The sequence below is a fragment of the Pleurodeles waltl genome, chromosome 5 (assembly GCF_031143425.1).
Source record: "Pleurodeles waltl isolate 20211129_DDA chromosome 5, aPleWal1.hap1.20221129, whole genome shotgun sequence".
NCBI lineage: Eukaryota > Metazoa > Chordata > Amphibia > Caudata > Salamandridae > Pleurodeles > Pleurodeles waltl.
This window is the reverse complement of record NC_090444.1, coordinates 1,429,034,361-1,429,052,080: the sequence shown is the minus strand read 5'-3', so window position 1 is coordinate 1,429,052,080 and position 17,720 is coordinate 1,429,034,361. Positions and strand designations below refer to the sequence as shown.

General features: G+C 43.1%; 1 protein-coding gene across 1 annotated transcript in view; it reads left to right on the top strand.

The window, feature by feature from the left end:
* The window catches only part of COL19A1 (collagen type XIX alpha 1 chain), a 2,318,824-nt gene that overhangs the window by 2,286,236 nt on the left and 14,868 nt on the right, over positions 1 to 17,720 (top strand). Inside the window, exon 52 of the mRNA XM_069235722.1 lies at positions 6,411 to 6,488. Within this exon, the coding sequence (XP_069091823.1) occupies positions 6,411 to 6,488 (78 nt within the window). The remainder of the gene's footprint in view (positions 1 to 6,410; positions 6,489 to 17,720) is intronic.

Here is a 17,720-nt window from a genome sequence, read left to right as displayed (position 1 = left end):
TCTTCATGCATACTTTAAATTATATTTTTTGCACCGTCTTTTCATACTTTTGTGTAATATCAGGGGTCATGATTTGCAATTAGAGGATGTGAGTAGGATGTAATTCTTTGGAAAATTGAATTAACCCTCAAACAAGCAGCAGGGCATTGTCTGGGATTGATTGTATTTCTCTGGATACATTTGTCCAGGACAAAAGATTTCCTCCATTCAATGCTTAGATGTTGACAGCTTAGAAATCTTGGCCATCTTTATTTAGTTTGGAGAGACTCCACCTTCCTTTTTCATTACTCAGATTGAGTAACATATTGATGGTTGCTTTTTTAGCAATTAAGATTGTGACTACATTTTCTTACTTTTGGCTAGAGAGAAGTTTACATTCTTGTAACATAATATAAACTTTTAGTTTATAGATATGTTTTGCAAGCTTCCACCTTTTTTACTTGATGATTCATGACCTTGGTGCTAAGATAGATAATGTTTAAGCTGTGGTGAAGCCATCTTCTAGCAGGTGAGAAATAGAACAGGTGCTGTAAGCTGCAGTCATGGTTTGGAAAGGTTGAGTGCCGTATGCCTGTACTACTAGTGTTAGTATGATTGTAAGAGCATTATGAGGGTTGATCAGGTTCACATAAGTGGTTCTAGAAAAATATAAGCTCCAAAAAAGGGGCATGTGTTAAAGTGAAAGTAGAGAAAATAATACAAAAACAATGATGTTCAAAAACATGTTGATTTGAACAACTAATCATCCTCAATACCCCAGGTAAACCCCCCCCCCAATCCTTTGATAAATAGGAATGGCGATGAGAAGGATAGCAGTGCCACCCATACATGGTTAATTCTTGTTCAAGCGTATACACCAGCAGTGCCTCCGACAACGTCATCACAACATTATGAATCAGTAAGACAATGTATGAGAACTCTGACAATGCTGCATTAAAAAGAGATCCTTAAGTGATATCCTCATCTCGTTACCACAGATTATCATGGTCATAATTATTTTAGCTATAGACTGGAAATGTTGCAGAGATATATCCTTTTGTGACTAGATGACAGCAACACCATTAGATTAACTTAAACTAGATGGATATAAAAAATGCTGGCACTATTTGCAATATATAATACATTTAGCAGTATCTGACTCCACCTAGCTGTTACTATCAGATGTCAGTGAATGATTTAGGGTCCTATTTACTAACATTTCATGCAATGTAGGCAGCAATTGAAGTTGTTGTGCTCCATTGCTTAAAAGGGTGAGAGAAGAAGTGTGCAATATTTTCAAAGATGTAGCACAGTTCTTCTCTTTCCAAGCACAGGTGTCTGTGTTGTGGTCAGGATAGTTTCTGTACAGGAAGGAATAACTTCCTGCAAAAAATATATTTTTACCATATTTCCTTTATGTGTATGTGCTGCAGAATGCACAGATGACAAACAAGGAGAAATAAAGTTATTTTGCCTCATTACACTAGCCTCAGTTTGGCATAACATTTTGTTGCAAACCTATCTTTACATTTTTAAATGAGTTTGCACCCAAATACATGGTGGATTCGGGGAAACACCCATGCCTCCACCCATGTAACACCTACTTGATGCAAGATAACTCAAGACAACACTGTGCCGGGATTTGTGTGGCTTTATAAATTCCAAAATAGATTTTGCCTCAGTGGTCCACCAAAAAAGTGATACAACCCTGAACTAAAATCGTAGGAAATCTGGACCTTAGTATCAGTAGAAAGGTACCTTGGTAGATTTCTTTTTAGGATTCTTCTCTTTAATCAAAACATTTGCTCAGCTGTTAATGATTAAGGAGAATGTGAGTTTTTATATTGACAGATACACAGAACTTTGAGGGATCTGCCAAAGAGAACTGTATTTTCATAGATATTAGTCTCGGATGTAAGGTTAAGAAACCCTTTCTTGTGTCCATTGTGATTTTTCAGTAATCTTTGGAGATGCATGTCACCAGGCCTTCCTAGTTGGTATGCTGGTTTCCTCTTACATGTTCTAGGATGGTTTACATGTGTTGGTAGAGAGGTTTACAGGTAATTGGTCTGGGACTCTTCCTCTTGGATACTTTCTTGTGACAGAACTCAAAGTTCTCTTTCAAGTTCAAATTCTATTTTGAAGATTATACCAGTCTTTTTTAGATTTCACTTTTCTAGGGAAGAAATGCAAGAGCCTGATGAGTCCTCTGCTCATGCAGGGATACCAAAGATCCTTAGGTTTCCTCTTTTGTTACTGTCTACCAATGATGACATGCCTTTCTGTAGCAGATTATGTTTAATTTTGATGGTAAACATATTTTTTTTGATTTGGTCTTCTATGTTGCTGATTCTATTTTCTGCCACTGGGATTCTATTGTTTATTTGATTCTTGTCAGCCCGCATACCAGATATTTCTGTGTGCATTAAGTCAATGTATGTTTCAGTTAACTTTGCATGGTCATGAACTTAAGTCAGCCATCTTACTATTACTTCTGTAGTGTTATTTAGGTCGGTCTTGTTCTTGATTGGTGAATCTGAGTTTGGCAGTTTGGCATTAAAGCATTTTGGGCTTGATTTCTGTTCCTTACCTGCCATTGTTAAGGGTAAGCTCTTAAACCAGAGATAGATCCGGTATGGTCTAGTGACACAATGAAACAGGCAAAACAGTGAAGGAGGTAGAGTGTGAGGATTCATGGGCCCCAGAAATAATATGGTTTGCTTGATGCCTTGTTTTGGAGGCACGGTTTCTGATGCTAACTCACAAAGCATTAAGTAGGGAAAGTCTTCAGTTAGAATATTCAACATATTTGTTTATATTTACTCTGTATAACTTCAGCTCTCTTAATCTGAAGAGAGAGTCTGATGACTGTGACTTCTAAATTGTTGCTGCATCAGTGTTGTCTCAGTATCCAAAAGAACTTGATTTGATGCTGATGCATGTGGTTATATGTGCAAATTACATGTCACCTGTGCATGTTATTTACAGGACTGAGAATCAAGTTATAGAAGTGTCCTGTGTCGTGAGTAATGTTTCTGAGTGCTGTCTCTCTGTTTTAGTGCTGTTGCTTAAATCAATCAATCAATCAAACATTGATAGGGGGTGCCAAATCACCCATGTGGATCTCGAGGTGCTGAAATTGATGAGTGAAGGTATGATCATTCGAACATTCAGGTCTTTAGTTCTCTTATGAATCGCTGGAGTGACAGTGTGGTTCTGAGGTGCAGGGGAGGTTGTTCCAAGCCTTGGCTGCCAGGTGTGAGAAGGAGCGTCACCTCAGCTGTTGGCTTGATGGATCCGTGCGGTGTCTGCGAGGGAGAGAGAAGTTGATCAGAGGTTTCTGGTCAGTTGGTGGAAGGTCAGGCATTCGTTGATGTATGCTGGTCCATCGTAGTGTAGGGTCTTGTAGGCGTGGGTCAGCTTCTTGAAATGACATCTCTTCTGAATCAGGAGTCAATGTAGTTTGTTGAAATGGGGTATGCTGTGGGTCCTTCTGGGGAGGTAAGTTAGAGTCTCGCTGCTGAGTTCTATATTGTCTGCAGTCTCTTCAAGAGGGGTGCAGTGATTCCTACATAGTGTGTGTTCCATAGTGTAGTCTGCTGGCGATGAAGGCCTGCGTGGCAGTCCTTGTGGTATTTGCTGGGAGCCACCTAAAGATGTTGCAAAGCATGCAAAGGGTGTGGAAGTAGGTGGATGAGACTGCATGAACTTGTTTCTTCATGGATTGCTTGCTGTCCGCGATAATGCCAAGGTTGTGGGTGCGGTATTTTGGGGCACGGGGTGTGCCGAGCCCCACGGTCCACCATGTGTTAATCCATGGAGAGTGTTCCCAAAAATGAGGACTTCCATTTTTTTGTAAAAGATAGATTGGATTACAACAATCAGCACCAAGTATTCCTGTTGTGGTCTAGTTCAGTGGTTTTCAACCTTTTGACTTCTGTGGACCCCCAGTTTATCATTAGTGGGACAAGGGGGCCCTCACTGAATCATTACTGGAATCTAGGGGACCCCTCAATGAGTCATTACTGAAAGCTGGAGACCTAGGGGGGTCATTCCTACCCTGGCGGTCTATGACCGCCAGGGTAGGTGACGGAGGAAGCACCGCCAACAGGCTGGCGGTGCTTCCGGGGGCATTCTGACCGCGGCGGTAAAGACGCGGTCAGAAAAGGGAAGCCGGCGGTTTCCCGCCAGCTTCCCACTGCCCCAGGGAATCCTCCACGGCGGCGCTGCAAGCAGCGCCGCCATGGGGATTCCGACCCCCTTCCCGCCAGCCTGGTTCTGGCGGTTTTCACCGCCAGAACCTGGCTGGCGGGAACGGGTGTTGTGGGGCCCCTGGGGGCCCCTGCAGTGCCCATGCCATTGGCATGGGCACTGCAGGGGCCCCCTAACAGGGCCCCACATAGATTTTCAGTGTCTGCGTGGTAGACACTGAAAATCGCGACGGGTGCAACTGCACCCGTCGCACCCCTTCGACTCCGCCGGCTCCATTCGGAACCGGCATCCTCGTGGAAGGGGGTTTCCCGCTGGGCGGGCGGGCGGCCTTCTGGCTGTCGCCCACCAGCTCAGCGGGAAACTCAGAATGACCGCCGCGGTCTTTTGTCCGCGGTACGGTCTTCTGGCGTTTCCTGCTTGGCGGGCGGCGGTAGGAATGAGGGCCCTAATCTGTTAATTTTATTTAAGTTTCTGAGCAGTTGCAGACCTCCTGAGGAGGCTTTGCAAACCACCAGGGCTCCCCAGGTCACAGGTTGGGAACCACTGTTCTAGTTTGTAAAGTTTTAGAGATTATAGGTAGAAAAGTGCTTTAGCTTTATAGCCATTGTCTTTCTTTCAAGAACTGTGGTGATGCCGCCTATGAACACAAAACGTGGGCCACAGGTTCCTATGTGTAGCCCACTCATTTGTGTAGCAGATTAATTCGGAAGTGATTTATAAGGGCAAGGGCATTGCCGGATCATGGCCATATCAGGCAGCATGTCATTGAGACTTCATTGTCAAAGATTACAAAATGGTCTGTCCTGCTGGTGTTGTGAGTGGGTCTTTTTTCATGTAACTGTAGCGGTGGCCTCAGTTGTTGATGTTGGACACTTTCACTAGTTATGGGAGTAAAAAGCTGTAGTCTGCCATTTTGATTAATACAGTCTTAAATAGCGCATGTCTGTTTTCATTATGCCCTGTGTTGAGAATTGGAAACAGTCCTTGGATAGTCCTCAAGCTTATGCCACAGTTTAAAGTTCCATGTTGAGCGAAATCTGCCTGCATCATTGATCAGAGATCATTATCCAAGCTTGATGTTGATGAAGCTTTAATGCAGCACCACCGTCTTGGCTGCTCCCAGAAAAGCTTGCTCTATTTATTGTTCTCTTATTACTTCACTCCTTGGTTTATTTCAAGTGTTCGGTTTCACTGACTTTCCAACACCAAGTATTACGTTTTTGCAGATTTGTCATCCTTCCATCTGCTGGAACTTATGGCTAGTGTTCCATGCAGGTACAGAGCCATACATCTAAGCAGTAGTCTTACTCTCCAACCAAGCCACAGCCCCACAAACATGGGATTCTAAAAGTATAAAGGGGGCTCATTTTAGTCTTCGGGTCATGGAGGAAGATAAACGTTTTGTGTTTCCTTCTCACTTTATGTGAGCGTTTTAAAGAATATACCTTTAGACATTGCATAAACTATTTAATTACACCGATAACAATGTGATGTACCATCTCTGCTCACATTTATACTGTCATCTTAAGAATTGCTTGCTTCTTGATCGTCTAATACCTATCCACTGATTTGCTCTAACGTTCAAAATTCATTGAAGAGGATTATTTAGTGAATGAGGCTTTTGTCTGCACATGTGATTCCAGAATGGCTTGAAATGCGGTTTGGCCAAGTGGTTATCTCGAGTAACATGTACCACTACATGCCTGACCCATCAGTGGGGTTAATGTGCACATATATTTCTGTTCAAGTCTATGAAATTGTGCATTGATGATTGATACATTACACTTTGTTGTTATGCATTTTAATGCTTATTTCATTCTCTTTTGTTCAGAAACAATATACAAACTAGATAATATGATTCAGGTGTAGCACAAATGTAGGGAACTTCATCCCTGGTGAACTTTAATTTTTTTGGGAGTGGGGAAGATAAGGCAAATTAATGGTGTCCTACTGGTGAAGAAAGCATCTGCCCATGTTCAGTAGTATCATTCTATTGTAGAATAATCTTATTTTAAGCAAGTTCAGATCGTTACTAGGTTCTTTCATTTTAAAGGTATTGGGGTGACACAATAAAACAGTAATATTTACACACAGTTACATATTCAGAAGGAAAGAATGTTCCTTTTTTTAATTCAAATATTTGCGCCCAGTTAAGTGTGCCAAATTGAGCTGAAACAGAGGGTTATAACCCTCATATTTTATATATTTGTTGTTTGCAGGTTACAGAGGACAGAAGGGTGAACGTGGTGAACTTGGCATTGGACTTCCAGGCCCTCCCGGCCCTCCCGGAACTCCAGGTAATATCCCTAAACTAACCATAATAGACAGTGCAGTTTTGGCATGATACACCTATATCTTAAAGTCTAATATGTGAACTTCTAATATGAATTATATTTGTATGGCTATTTGCATACTGGCAAGGTACTACATTTCCGCATATATACACTTTAGTTCGTTTTGGTACATTATTAAAGGCCTAGGAATGAAAGTTTAGCCACAGATTTAAGATTCACAACACTAATTAAATAATGTGCATAGAAGATGTTCTTCGATAATTGTAAGTTGTGAAAAATACCCTTTATTTATAAGGGACTGCTGCAGTGCTTAATTTGTGCTTGTTGTTTCCGGTGCTGAGCGCCGGCACTTATTTGTGAGGGCCGGGGCTTAGTCTTCTGCCTCAAGCATTTGGTGCGAGCAAAAGACACAAATGGGAAAGACGGAAGAAGGAAAAAATAAAAAGCGTCATAAAGGGAGAAAGTAGAAAGTTGCAGGATGAGCTGAAGGGGCAGGGGTGGTCGTAAATGGATTGAAGAGGCCCGAGATGGCTTCAGGATTACGCTGCCTCAGTATTCAGTACTGGCAGATTTAATTACAGCAGCCTCGTGTTTAAGAGAAGGGCTTTGAGCACCGGCACCTCTTTATTTACAAATTAAGCACTGGACTGCTGCCTTCCAGAGGCACATGATCATGACTGCATTCACCTTCCATTGAAGAGAAGTAGAGCATTCCCCCACTACCATCACCTGTTTGGATTACCGGACACAATGCCAAGCACTCGGACTAGGTCCCACTGCCTGGCTCTACACCAGGAATCATGATTCTGACTTCAAAAGATGGTTGTGCCTATATCTCCCCTCTAGCCTGAGGACCCTCCAAGATCCTTTTTTTGCCCTCTTGGCTGCCTTTCAACCTGTAATTGCCAAGGACACACACCTATACGATTGGGATACATCTGAATTAATGAATGTTCCTCGGAGAATAAATCAACGCATGAAGCATGTATTCACATTCTGTATTACAGAAAGGGCCTTCGTGTTCCTTCAACCAATGCTCAACTGCTGTAATTTGACAGTATTGTTGCACTTTACTCATGAACCAAAAAATCTTCTTATGCAAGCCTGGGAGTTTCAGGAACCTTTCTTTCTAGAGGGAGTCTACATCTTGACCACTTCTCAAGAAATGGTGTTACAACGGATGCAATGGAGTTGGGCCAGACTAGCTAGTCAAGTCCCATTTAATGACATGCCCCCCATTAAAAGATTATACACTTCATGCTGTATGAATGTGGAGCTTTCTTTCTGATTGAAAGTATTTCTGTGAATCTAAGTCATTACTGTGCAGGTCTTTACTTCGAGGGTCATGACATAGCGGTCATTGTATTGGGAGTGTCATTACAATGCATGATTCCACATCTGGAGTGTCTTTGCTTTGTTGGTTGGTAGGAGATGATGATTGAATTTTTCTTTATTATATAATATATATATATATATATATATATGAATCACCACTAGGTAGTTTTAGAGCTATGTTTCCATAGAAAAAGTGACTTGACTTGCCTATATCTTTGGCACCGCTTGACAAATCTTCACAACATTTTCCCCCAAAAAGTGCCCCAGTGATTCTTGTTGTGCATAGAAAGTGTGAGGGTGATCCGTCAAGCGGGGGCTGAGAAAAAGGGGGGGTCAAAAAATTTGTGTTTCTAATGTTAATTCCAATAGAACCTTTAGCCACAACAACAACCCGAACCGCTGGGCGGAATTAGACCAAATTTGACAAAAAGCTAGCTTTTGTTTATTTGGTGTAAATCCATCCTTAGTTTTGGAGATATTAAAGGGAAAATCAGTTTTTATATCTCTGGCCGCGACAACTTCACAAAGATTAAGAGCTCCACGGATCCGGTGAATTTTTGTTTTAAAAATCCAAGCCCGGGTTCCCACACTTGTTATCTATAGAGCCACCTGGTGGGACAGGTCCCAGGGGCATTGATTTATATATGCGGGGACTGCCACCATCCCAAGGCACTAAAGAAATCTGATGCGGGGCTGCTCTTCCCACCCCACAGCCCTAGGAAACGCCACCTCCCTATGGCACAAAGACACTATTGTGCGAGGAGCCGTGTGGCTCCCCAGCATCCCCAGGGACCATCACCTCACTGATGCTTTTGCAACTGTAATAGGAGGGGTTGCCTGCCCCCCCACAGCCCCTGGGACCATAGCCTCCCGGAGCTTCAATAAAAAAGTGAAGGGGTTCCGTTTCAGACCCCCGAGGCCTGGGGGCCATCACCTCCCCAGGGTTATGCTAGTAGAAGTGGGGCCACACGGCCTCCCTTGAGAAAACACTGATGGCCCTGGGGACCGCCAGACCGCCACCCCACCCCCCTGGCCGGCTCCTGCTATGTCCTGGGGTTTCCACCCCTGGAACATAGCTGTTTGCTTTTTCCTGGTAAGTGGTCCCATCAAGCACAAGGCTTCTGGCAGCAAGAGCAGTCAAACAGCTCCCGCTGTCCGACCTTTCATCTGTCTTCCCTGCACTCAAACATGTGTGCAGGGAAGACAGATGAAAGTATTACTGCCAGAAGCACAGAACTGCTATTCAAACCAGCTCCCTGCTTCTGGGAGCAATGCCAGCTCCCGCACGATGTGAGGACCTGGCTTTCTCTCTCTCTCTTCCATCCCATGGTGGAATAGACAACAAAGAGAGAGACACTGTGCACGATGGCATAATGATTAAGGCCACAGAGCTTCAGGTCAACAGTTGAGGGTTCTAGTCTAGGTATGTCTGTGATGATTTCCCCTCCTTAATTTTTTTTTTTTTACGTTTAGGGTTCATAATGAAAGGTGATCTCACTCATTTTAATTGACAGATAATTCTTTCATTTCAATGTGTCCAAAAGTATCTCATTCTAATTGTATCAGTCATCAAAACTTAAAAAAACTCTATTGCTCTCACTCTTTCTCTCTCTCTTTCTCAATTTCTCTTTTTCAATTTTTCTCACACTCACACACCCATTCAGACCCTTATGCAACCACTCACATACCCACTCAGACACTCATGCACCCATTCACAGACCCAGGCAGATCCTAGTATACCCACTCACAGCCCCTTTCAGACACTAACACACCAACTCACAGACCCACTCAGACTCTCACACACCCATTCATAGATCCACTGAAACCCTCATGCACCCACACACAGACCCGTGCACACACTGACACACCCACTAAAACACCAATGTACGCACACTCACACCCAGACAAACACTCACACAGCCGCTCTCACCTCCACAGACACCCTCTCACACCTTTTCTCACACCCAGAGAGATAGGCTGTGACCAATTCCCACTGTAGTGGTTAGGGAGGTTGGCCGCAGGGTCTGGCTGCAGGCCAGGCCTTGCGGGCAACCTCCGCTGCGCACGGACGAAGGCCCTGCACAGCGCAAAATTGGGTACTTACAAGGGGTTGGCCTCAGAGCCTGACCACAGTTGGTGGGTAGATTAACATATGGTAATGAAAAATACTATAAATTAAAAAACCATAGAAAAACACAATGGTTACGGGCGTTATAGTTAGGAAAATACATTAAGAAAAACAAGGAATTCATTTAAAAAACAAAGGTTACAGGGACATTATAGTTAGGCTCACCTTTTTCAAATAACTAGAGCTCTTGTCCTAAGGTAAATATAGATTTCGCACTTGTGATGCATTGCTAATTATCCCACAAATTAGAGCACACATGACATCTTTGATAACATCATTGATAATATCAATGTAATATTTGCAGTAAAATTGTTGCCAAATGAGAGAGAACAGGGCTGATTGCAGAGACCCCCTAACTTTTTGCCCCCATTTTCCACCTTTTGCTGGTGTTTTCCTGCCCTGGGTACTGCTAACCAGTCCCAGGGCCTGTGCTCTGTGCAAAATCAGTATGCAAATTAGGCTAATTATAATTGGCTAAGTCCACCTACCTATAAGTCCCTAGTATATGGTAGGGCATGTAGGTTTAGGGACCCCAGCATAGGTAGTGCACCCATGGGTGCACTGCTGAGGTGCCCAGTGTCATTTTAAAGGCAGGCCTGCCTTGCTGGCTTCTTTTAAATTAAAGTTATATGCACATTTGACTTTGGAATTAAAAGTAGTTCCAAAATCTTAAACTACCTTATTTTTACATATACGTCACACCTAGGGCTGGGTGCCATGTAACTATAAGCAGGGACCTTATCAAAATAGTTTTATAAGCCCTGGTGAGGTAACACAGCCAAATTCGTTTTTCCCTAATTGTAGTGAATGGCCTCCTAAGGTTAGAATGGGGAGACTTTATTTTAATTTTAAAAGTCCCCTTAAGTAACAGATACCAAGAGTTTGGTATCAAATTAATTGTTATAATAAATGCCACAACTTCCAGTTGTTGGATTTAATATAACTTGTTCAGGTAAAGAGTTTTAAACTTTACCTGAAAAGTTGCCAACTTCAGCCCTGCAGTGTTTTTGCTGCTGTGCTCTGATTGGCCAGCCTCTGGCAGCCTGGCCAGGTTGCCTTGATGAGGTGTGAAGTGTCCTGGCTTCACACAAAGAGATGTGCCTATGGGAGGAGATCTCCCCTCAGGAGATGGTGAGGCAGGAAGGGGGAGGGCTGCCAAAGTGGTCTTCAAAGGCAGAGAAGGACATTTGGAGCAACCCAGCAACACCTCCGCATCCTGCAAACCCATACAAGCATGTGGCCCCTTGATTAGATTAGGAGAGGGCAGGAGAGGGGTGTGTTTAAGATTTTTAGCCACACCAGTGGGTGGGCTCAGCCAGATGTAACCTCCAAAAATCACTTTCAGCCATGATGGATTTTTGAGGAATGTTGCCCCCTGGGATTGATTTTTGCCACAATTCCCAGGAAGTGGTCATCACAGGGGGAAGGACCCTGCACCTGATTGGAGAACCAGGACCCCTCTGTTTTTCACCCAGGTGCAGGGATAAAACTGGCACACCTGCACCCACACCTCAGTTCCCTAGCAGATCACCATCAGATTCTAACAAGGAAGAACCGAAGGAGAAGAAGGACTGCCCTGTTGGACCCCTGGCCTGCACCTGGACCCTGCACTCTGAAGGACTGCACCAGCTGCACACTTGGGCTTCACCACACGAAGAACTTTGCCTGGCTTCAACTGGTTCATGGAGGGACTCCCTGTTTGCTACAGGTGAAAAGTTGCTAATCAGAGTCCCCTGCACCAACTCCTGAGGAAATCAACCAGCTGACCACTGTCCAGTGGCCAAAAAGGAGTTTGCACCAGGTGCATTCTGGGATTTGTAGTCCACACTCCCAAGGATCATCTCAGAGCCTCTGGAACCTTGGGGGTGAGCTGTGGACCCCAAAAAAACCTTAAAGGAACATCTGGGAGAAGATCCAGAAGTTTGGAGGAGTTTGGAGAACTTTTGAAAAAAAGCTGCATAGAGGGACTGACCCGCCGTGGCAACTCTAACCGGCTTGCCTCAACCGCAACCCAGCCTGATTTGCAGGTTCGTCCCGGTGAAGAAAATCTCCAAAAAAAGAGACTAAGGGCCAGATGTATCAAAGGATTTAATCCATTCTGTGTCTATGGGAAAATGTGTTCGTTCATATGGCCCTAAGTCCGAACGTAGAAAGTTGACCGGGACCTCCCAGCCAGCGTATTCGAAGAGGGCTCAAAGGACGTCGGCTCAAGATCCAGGTTTGCCCCGGTTGAAGGATTTTCACCTTGAAAAAACGACTAAGTACGAAGGTAAAAATCTCCACAGAGGGCTCCCGAGACGCGTATCCAGAGAAGAGTTCCAGGAGGTCGGATTGGACTGGCAGGTTCGTCCCGCTGAAGAAAATCTTCAGGAAAAACAACTAAGTCTGAAGGTAAACTTTTGATCGGGGCCTCCCGCGGGCTGTAGCCGAGCCGGGCTCCATCGCGGTCGGCCTTAAACTGGTGTGACCAGATGACCAGATTGGCGCTTTTTGTTTCTAGGTGCTAGAAAACAATAATTCTTTAAAAATTCATATCTCCGGTTCCCCTTATCTGATTTTATTCATTTTTGTGTCATTTTAAAGATCAAAATAGATTCTATTTTTATGAATTGGCTTTGGATTTTTAAACTGTTTCCTGTGTTTTATTTAATTACTGTTTTGTGATATTTGAATGCTTTACACTCTGTCTCCTAAGTTAAGCCTTGTCGCTAGTTGCCAAGCTACCAGGGGTTGAGCTGGGTTTAATTTACTGAGACCTAACTGGACCTAATTGGAGGTTAGTGGCCTATTGCTAAGTGTAGGTACCTACCTGCCCTTACCAATGACCCATTTTCCAACACCAAAAAATGTGCATGGCGGGTATGTGAGTTTTTGTTACCTTAGGACATAAGTTATAGTTAATTGAGTTGTGACAGGCCTGTTGCAGTGCACACAGGGCAGGACAGTGCACAAGAGGCCTGAAACGGCACGTTTCACTGACTACAACCCTGGCCTGAATTCAGACCCCCCCTAATCCTAATTGTGTTACTGCAGATATCCCACAGTGGAATGTTCTGAGTTAAATCTTAAATTTCAGAACTCTTCTGCCCTTGGAGGTGACTGATCTGCCAGCCAACGGAATGTGCAGGGAAACATGCAGTACTCTCGTTCTCAAAATTAGCAAAAATAGTATTTGAATTACACATTCGTTTTTTCTTCCAGCATTATCCACATCAGGTTATAGTGAAAAGGCTTTTGGGGACTAGTCACTGTATATTGTAAATACAGGTCACCCATGGTGTCATTAGATGGTGCCGAGGGGGGGGCGCGCAAGAAATCTGGCCCATCAATACTTATGCACCAGATTCTTGTAAATCTGGGCCTATGCATCTCTGAACCCTGAAAATTCCTTACTACCCCTACAAACTAGCAGACCCTGAACTCTGAAAACGCCTCACCATTGCTAAAAACTACCCATCCCTGAACCCAAAAATCTACCCATCCATGAACCTTTAAATCCTCTTAGCACCCTTGACACCCGTACCTTAAATTTATACAAAATGCACATTTAAAAAAAACACATACCTAAATATTAATGTCAATATTTTACATTATTAACACATACTTAACACTATTTAATATTCCCATTTTCATTACCTTGTGTTATTTATTAAATCACTTGAATTTTTATCACTGTATTATTTTGAACTTGAATATAGACATACAATGATGTACTTAATTTCTTAAATTATGAAATTAATTCGAAACCTGTAACTTCTAAAATGAATGCACTGTCACATTTCCATATTATTACACATGTATATGTTTTAAAATATATATATGCATATTTCACAGGATAGGGCTGTTTGTTTTGTTAATACATTTGACTCCATTTCATTAATCTGCATGAAATTTTTAGGGGAGAAAGGATTATCCACATCAGCTCCTTCCTGGAATGTTTGTGCTGATCTGTCAAGCGGAGGCCAATAAATATTGGGAGGGGTCCCAAAACATTGATTTCCCATGTTAATTCCCAGAGGAAAATTTGCTGTCAGATACAGAAAAAATGTTGAACTGAATTACACCAAATTAGGCAAAAAGTTAGGACTTTATTTAAAAAAAGCTTGCTCGTGTATGGTGTAAATATGTTCAGCTGTTTTTGGGAAATTCATGTTGAAAGAAGGTGCTTGAGTTGGGCTTGAAGGGGTTTAAAAGTTTGGTATATCTGGAAGGTTGATCCCTGCAACAACCGCGGATGTCCTGTGGTACTGTAATAAAAAATAAAAAAAGTTGTTCCCCTGATTGGCCGAGGGAGATTGGTCTCCTGATTCTATTGACTGGCCCAAAGCCAGAGAAAAATGTTATGGCCACCATTATAGGACTTGAGTCCCTGTGTCCTGAAAATATATAAAGATATGAGGGGCCAAAGTAGGGAAGGTCTGACCCACTGGCACTTGTAGGAAGGAGCCTGAAGGACTCCATCAGGGGCCAAAATTAAAAAGAAATGTTGTGCTGCACGTAAGGTGGTACTCATGCAGGACCCAGCATTGTTCACCTGTGAGGTTCCACAGTACTCCAGCAGGAGCTGTTGTGCAAGCACCTGATGACATAATGGTACTATGCAAGCAGCCAGAGGACAGGCCCTGCGGCCATCACCCTGCTTCAGACAGCTGAAAGCCATGTCCAGCTGGAGGTTTGCCATCTGCTGGTGGTTTCTGTTGAGCCTGAATGAAGGCTATGCACATATAGGAAGTTTGCTGAATATGCTAAAAAAAACTCCTGATATTTACTGAAAAAATAAAGGTTAAAGTGATGTTGTAGTTAGGTTCGGTAATAAGGTTTGTGTTAAAAAATAGAAATTGACTAAAAAAAGCACAAGAGTTAGTTACATTATAGTTAGGTATGGTAATAAGATCTTAACTTATGTCAAAGCACACTAGAAATTCACTGAAAAAACAACAGTTGACATGACTTTACAGTTGCGTATTAATGTATGATAAAAACTAACATTTAAAAGCCAATCACTCTGAAATTCACCAGTTATAGTTTACTGAGCTAACTATAATTGATGCCTACACCATGCACAGCTTATGATCTCAAATATTTCATCACTCAAAACATGTTAAATGATATTGTTGAAAACTTCACTGATATCTCAAATTACTCTATTGATGACATCATTCATGACATCATCCCCCTCATTGTGACACCGCCTTATTGGATTTTTGGGCATTAAGTAATTGAACATGTTACACCTGTGGAGAATTTTCTTTTAACCTTAATTGGATTACCCTCTTAAAGATTTCACATGAACCACAATTTTAAGTCCAGAAGTTGACAAGTACAAATTTGCCACTGACAGCTTCTGTCAGTCCCTATGAACCCTCCATACTTTAGTAAACTACACTACACACATTTTTTAGTAGATCACAATGGCGTAAAACCTTACAGCCATGCTCACACCAGTGTGAGAAAGCTCACCTCTGAGTAAAACGCCACTACATTCTACATTATTCAGCAGTCTGCAATGCCTCAAAATGTTCAGCAAAGTTCTGGAAATAAACATCCACACTTTATAAACGTCCTTGCTACATAGAATCTGTCCATATGACCGTATCACAACTATTCACAGTAGGCAAATGCCCAGATATTCACTGGTGAATAATTTATTGTAACAGAAGCTTGGGCCTTTCTCGCAGTTGTTTTGGAACAATCTTTGGTTTTAAACCTAAACCTACTTTCAAACATACCTCTAAAACCCAGTAACATTATGTTTAATATGACAATCTTGTTATCAGTGATGTAAGTTGAGATGGTATCAGTGTTGTCAGTTTAGATATCATCATTGTTGTCAGTTGAGATGTCATCAGTGATGTGATTAATGATGTCATTTTACACATCATGAGTCATTTTACACATCATAAGTAATGTAATATGTTAGGTAATAAGCGACTGTTGGTGGGGCACAAGTTGTAGTTAGCTTAGTAAACCATACCAAGCAAATCTTAGTGTTTGTTGTTTGTAACTGTTAGTTTTTTTCTCATTTCAAAACCTTACTATACCATGACTGCAATCCTTGTTGTTTTTCAGTGACTAGACACATACATACATAAACATGTATACATTTTCACATATATAATTAACCTACCCATGAAATAAATTACCAAATAAAATCATACCTGAGATATGGAATGAGAAGGCTTCCAATGTACTTCCTTGGGTACCACAAGGTAAAGACTGTGTAATAATGGTAGCACACCTTTCCTTTTTGCTATAGGTGGGCTTTAGAACATAGACAATTTTGATCCTTGCAACCTCATGCTCATAAGTAGCACCACAAGTGTGTTTGTGGAAAAAACCTTCTAACTGTTAGAGGAGGCATCTTTTTGCATGGTTAGCACCTCACGTTTTGCCTGATGTTGATCCTAGAAGTTGGTTCCCTGGGCCAGAGCTCTTTCCCTAAATCTGTTGTGATTCTTGGCACAGTTGGATACACTCCTAAATATCACTGTAAGTCCCTAGTTAATGGGTATACCTGTACCTGGGGCATTGGGTATTGAGGGTAGGCCCCTAAGGGCAGCAGCACTGATTGTGCCACCCACTAGGGCCCTGTACCCAGATGCATCCATCTCTGCCATTGCAGGCTGAGTGTACTGGGTCAAACCTAAAAAGGCAAATTCGACATGGCACACTTCCTGTGTGCCCTGTCCACCCTACACTGCATATTTTATGGATAAGTCACCCCCTCTAGCAGGACTTCCAGCCCTGGGGCAGGGTGCACCATACTATACGTGAGGGCATAGCTGCATGAGCAATATGCCCCAGTGTGTCCTTGCCAAACCTAGGACAAAGTAAGTAAACAGAGCAGCCATTTTAAGTAGATGTACTGGACACTGATCAAACACGAGTTCCCCAGTTACAGAATGGCCACTCTGCACCCTGGGTTGTTTGGTACCAAACAACTCAGGATGATAAATCCAAACTGGTACCAGTATTGGATTCATCCCTAAATGTACCCAGGGGTCACCTTAGAGGTAACCCCTGCAAAAGCTAACCTAACTGGAATAGTTGCTGACTGGTTCCACCCAGCATGCTACTTCCAGACAGCTAGTATAAAAACTGGGGGAGAGCCCTGGCTCTCTGCTTTGTAAATCAATGCTCTTCCTGGTGGAGGAACTAACACCCCCTCCCACAGGAATGTGCACTCTCCTGGCAGTGAGTTTCAAAGGGCTACCCTCCTTGAGACTCGAGCTCCCGGGCCTGCTGCTAGCAGTAGATGGTTTCCCCCTTTGTCAACCCCTGCTTTTGGCAGGAGCAAAGGCGGGAAACCACGCAAAGGGTAGGAGGAGGGGTCTCACTGAGCATGCATCACCCCTAGGGCCTTGCAGGCAAAGTGGACCACCCATTTCATTTTCCTCCATGTTGGATGGCAGAAAAATAGCCAATGAGGTTAGGGAAGTGACCCTTCCCACAGGAAGTGGTCACTGTAATGGGTGTAGCCACCCAAGGGAAAGTGTCCCATTGGACACTACCAGGTTCCCCATGAAACGCCCATTAAATTCAGTATTTAGTGGGCTCCCCTAGACCAAGAAATCAGGTTCATCTGGAAGAAAAGAAGACAGCACCAAAGAACCCGACAGGATGAGAACAGAGGACCTGTTGCACCAGAAGAGGCTCCAAGACCACTGCTTGCTGCACCATAGTCCCGGCAATCACTGCTGCAGAGGAGCTGACCACTGGACCGACCTCAAAAGACCCCAAGGACCTCCAGGCTTTGCGAATATCCCAAGAAC